This window comes from Rhagoletis zephyria, unplaced genomic scaffold (genome assembly GCF_001687245.7).
Source record: "Rhagoletis zephyria isolate East Lansing unplaced genomic scaffold, Rhagoletis_zephyria_1.1 Rzeph_scaffold_23559, whole genome shotgun sequence".
Lineage (NCBI taxonomy): Eukaryota > Metazoa > Arthropoda > Insecta > Diptera > Tephritidae > Rhagoletis > Rhagoletis zephyria.
Window position 1 is genome coordinate 3248 of NW_016180617.1, and position 3422 is coordinate 6669.

The 3422-nt window shown below is 38.1% G+C and overlaps 1 protein-coding gene across 1 annotated transcript; it reads right to left on the reverse strand.

The window, feature by feature from the left end:
- Positions 1–2330: 2330 nt before the first annotated feature.
- Positions 2331–3414, reverse strand: LOC108381733 (spermine oxidase-like; the record flags this gene model as incomplete). Its single annotated transcript, XM_017638140.1, has 1 exon — positions 2331–3414. A coding segment is annotated over one exon (981 nt), but the record flags the coding sequence as incomplete, so codon positions are not given.
- Between the last annotated feature and the right edge of the window lie 8 nt (positions 3415–3422).

Below are 3422 nucleotides of genomic sequence, written 5' to 3' on the forward strand. Positions count from 1 at the left end.
GCACAAAATTCCACTAAAGCAGTGTAACGCTTCTTCACATTAAACTTGCCAAACTCTCAGATCTGCTATGTTTTTTAATTTGATAGGCAGCCCGCTCATTTTGCCGATACAGAATCCATATAATCGAGGGGTCTTCCTTCGGAGAAGAGTCCGCGCCATTTAACATATTTTAAGTTAGTGCAAGTTTTCACAGTGCCTTGCAATAACTTGTGCCTAATATCAATGCCATTAAAACTCATTTTTTAGTTTAAGTGCACTCGATTACTTAATTCGTATAAATAATTTTTCACCATTAGAAGTACAATATTGGCTTTATTACATTATTTTTGATTTTCTTGAAAAAATAAGTCCATGCTGCCATCTGCCATTTTTAATTACCCAGTTAGAAGAAGGATATGTAAACAGCTTCATTAATTGACACTTTATAAATTTAGCACGTCAAAAATATATAAATTAGACATTATCAGCTGATATGCTCATACATTCATACATACATACACAAACTCATGCACATACTGCCACACAAGTGCATAACTCAACGTCAACACATAAATAAATTGCCACATATTGCACGCGAATCTTACACCCGCACAGAAATGAAGTTAATTAAACTGCCATAAAATGTTTATCGTTGCTAATAATGGCTAAAAAGTGAACATCAACACAGCAAATTTCTGAAGTAAAAGTGGTACGAATACCGAACATACAAAAAAATGCCAAGCAAAAACTGAAGGGGAAATTGAACAGAAGAGAAGGAAGAAGCAATCATTTCGATATTATGTATGTTAAACAGCAATCAAGCATGAAACTGGAGTATGGCAGAAAGTGCACTCGTATAGTACATTAGGATGCCTCAAGCAAAAAATAGTCACTGCTTAAAGCAAAAAATATTTTGTCTCAATTTAGTGTTATTCATGAGCTCGACCGTATGGAAAATATCTCTAAAAATCGGAGTTTAGGTGGGAGTTTTTTTTTCAGAAACCTGCGTAAAAGTTTTTCACCCTTTGGTGCTGTATCGAAGGTTCCTTTCACTGGATCGTCGCCATCTAAGCGTACGATACGTACAAGATAGCGCAATCGTTTTGTCTTGATTCTCCTAATAATTTCCATATCGACAAAAGCTCGTCCACTTCGCCTTTCCACCTTTAATATCCGTCTCCCAAGCAAAGAGAGCCATTGATCTTGCGTAGAATAGCTCTTTATCTATTTATATATTTAACTCTGGATATTCTGCAAGTGGGCCTAAATCTACATATGTATGTACCATAGGACTGGGAACTTCATCCGGATTTTTCAACTATCCGGTTAAACCGAATATTCGAATATCCGGATACCTAAATGAAAAATCCGGTTACTCTGGAAGCTAGCATAATATTCGGTATTTTCTTTTCTTAATAGCAGGCGCTCATAAATGTATAGTAACAAATTTTCTATCTCTACGCACAAAATTGTTTTTTATAAATTTTTTAATTTCCAAAATCAAAGGCTTCTATAAATAAATTAAAAAGTTCAAAAAACAAATTTAGAAAACTTGCTACTTCATATGCATGAGCGCCTGGTATTGGGAAATTAAACTATCATTTCGTAAAAATAAAAAAAAAATATATAAAATTGACCGCGAGAGTTTTTTCATGGCTTTAAAATATCATGGACGGAATAATGAAAGCTGTTAGATACTTTTGGTCGTGGTGAATTCCTTATCAAATTATAGCATTTCCAAAAAAGTGATGACAAGAATAGTCCCACTTGTTTATATTGTGACAAAACGATACAAAACAAAGGGCCAACTTCAAGTCCGGCAAGGGCTATTTCACTCTATCGTGTGCATAATTGAATTCACGAATATTGTTAGTGAGTTTGTTGTTTTTTTTTTTTCTGGATATCCGAAAATACGAATACTAACCGGATCTTCGTATGTCCGGATATCCGAATAATTGCACAAACGAATATTAACCGGATATCCATACTATCCGCATTTTATTCGTGTCAACGCATAATCCGCATGGATATCCGGATATTCGAATATGCGGATAGTCCCAGCCCTAATGTACCACATAACTATATAAACAAAATGTATACAAATTGATACACTTTTCTTATAGTTAAGCGGTACATATTTAAGGCTTTGTTTTCTGCATAAACATCCGCAGTCTAGTTTAGTAATTTTTTTCTTAAACTGGAAGTAGAATGTGGCTAGCCGTCCTGTGTATCAACTAGTGAGTCTATAAAGATAAAGAATTGGTTCAATACCCAACACCAACAGTTACATAATATATGTATACAACAAAAAATTTAATCAAGTAATTAGTATAGTACAACAATAAGGCAGAGTCGCTCAAATGCTCTCAACAGCTGATAAGTAAATCATTTCTTCTACCTCCACCATTACCACAGTATCGCTAACTAATATCTACATACATATGTACAACCACTTCAGCCTATCTCAAGATTCGCCACCACTTCTCCCAGATAATAGTCGGTTAAGCGTTTCGCCTCCCGCCAACCACTCTCTACCGCGCCATGCACCGTCGAATAATAGTTTGAGTGCGTCGCCTCACCGGCGAATTGCAGCAATGGTTTTTCACTTCTTTCATCCGTCAGCGGCATAGCCAAATCCGTGCTACCTGTGCTTAGCTCTTCGGTATACATCGAACGAAATGAATAGCTGCCGCGAAAATTGGGATTACTAAACCATTGTGTGCGCAAAAATTTCACTGGCTTTGGCATTTCGAAAGTAAGAAACTTTTCAAAAAGCCACTGCAGAGCATTGAGAATCTCCGATTGAGTTAGCGTTTCCATGTGACGTGCATGCGAACCGATTATCCAGCCTTGAAGCAAACGTGGCTGACAAGTAACGCGAAAAAAGCCGATTACGCCCTCCAACCAAAAGTTCACAGAGTTGCGTAGCTCTGACAAATCCTCATCGCGCCAAAGGAAGCAAAAGCCAGGCCAATCGCTTTGCTCAAAAGGTTCTTCAAATTCCATGAAAAATTTATCGACTGTGCCCAACTTGAGTCCATCAATAGCGCGACATTTGGCAGGCGGCAGCGCTGGCGTAAACATTTGCTGATGGGTTTCCTTCAGCACGCCCAGCGATGCAGTGCAGATGACATGATCAGCTTCGATCAGTTCACCATTCCAAATTCGTATGCGTATGTCGCCATTTACTTCCCTCCACGCGATATTTTGCACGCGTGAGTTATACCGTATGCGATCGCCAAGTATGCCCAAGTCAGCTGCATCGTCTTTCCGCGCTTGCATGAGTAGCCGCAATAAACTGCGGAAACCTTTATCTTTCCAATTGAGTTGCTGATCGCCTTCACATTCCCAATACTCGAGTTGACCGCGCGCAGAAACTTCGAACAAATGATCAGCACCATCCATGGAACTCAACATTTTTTTGTAGTTGTCGAAAAATTCAC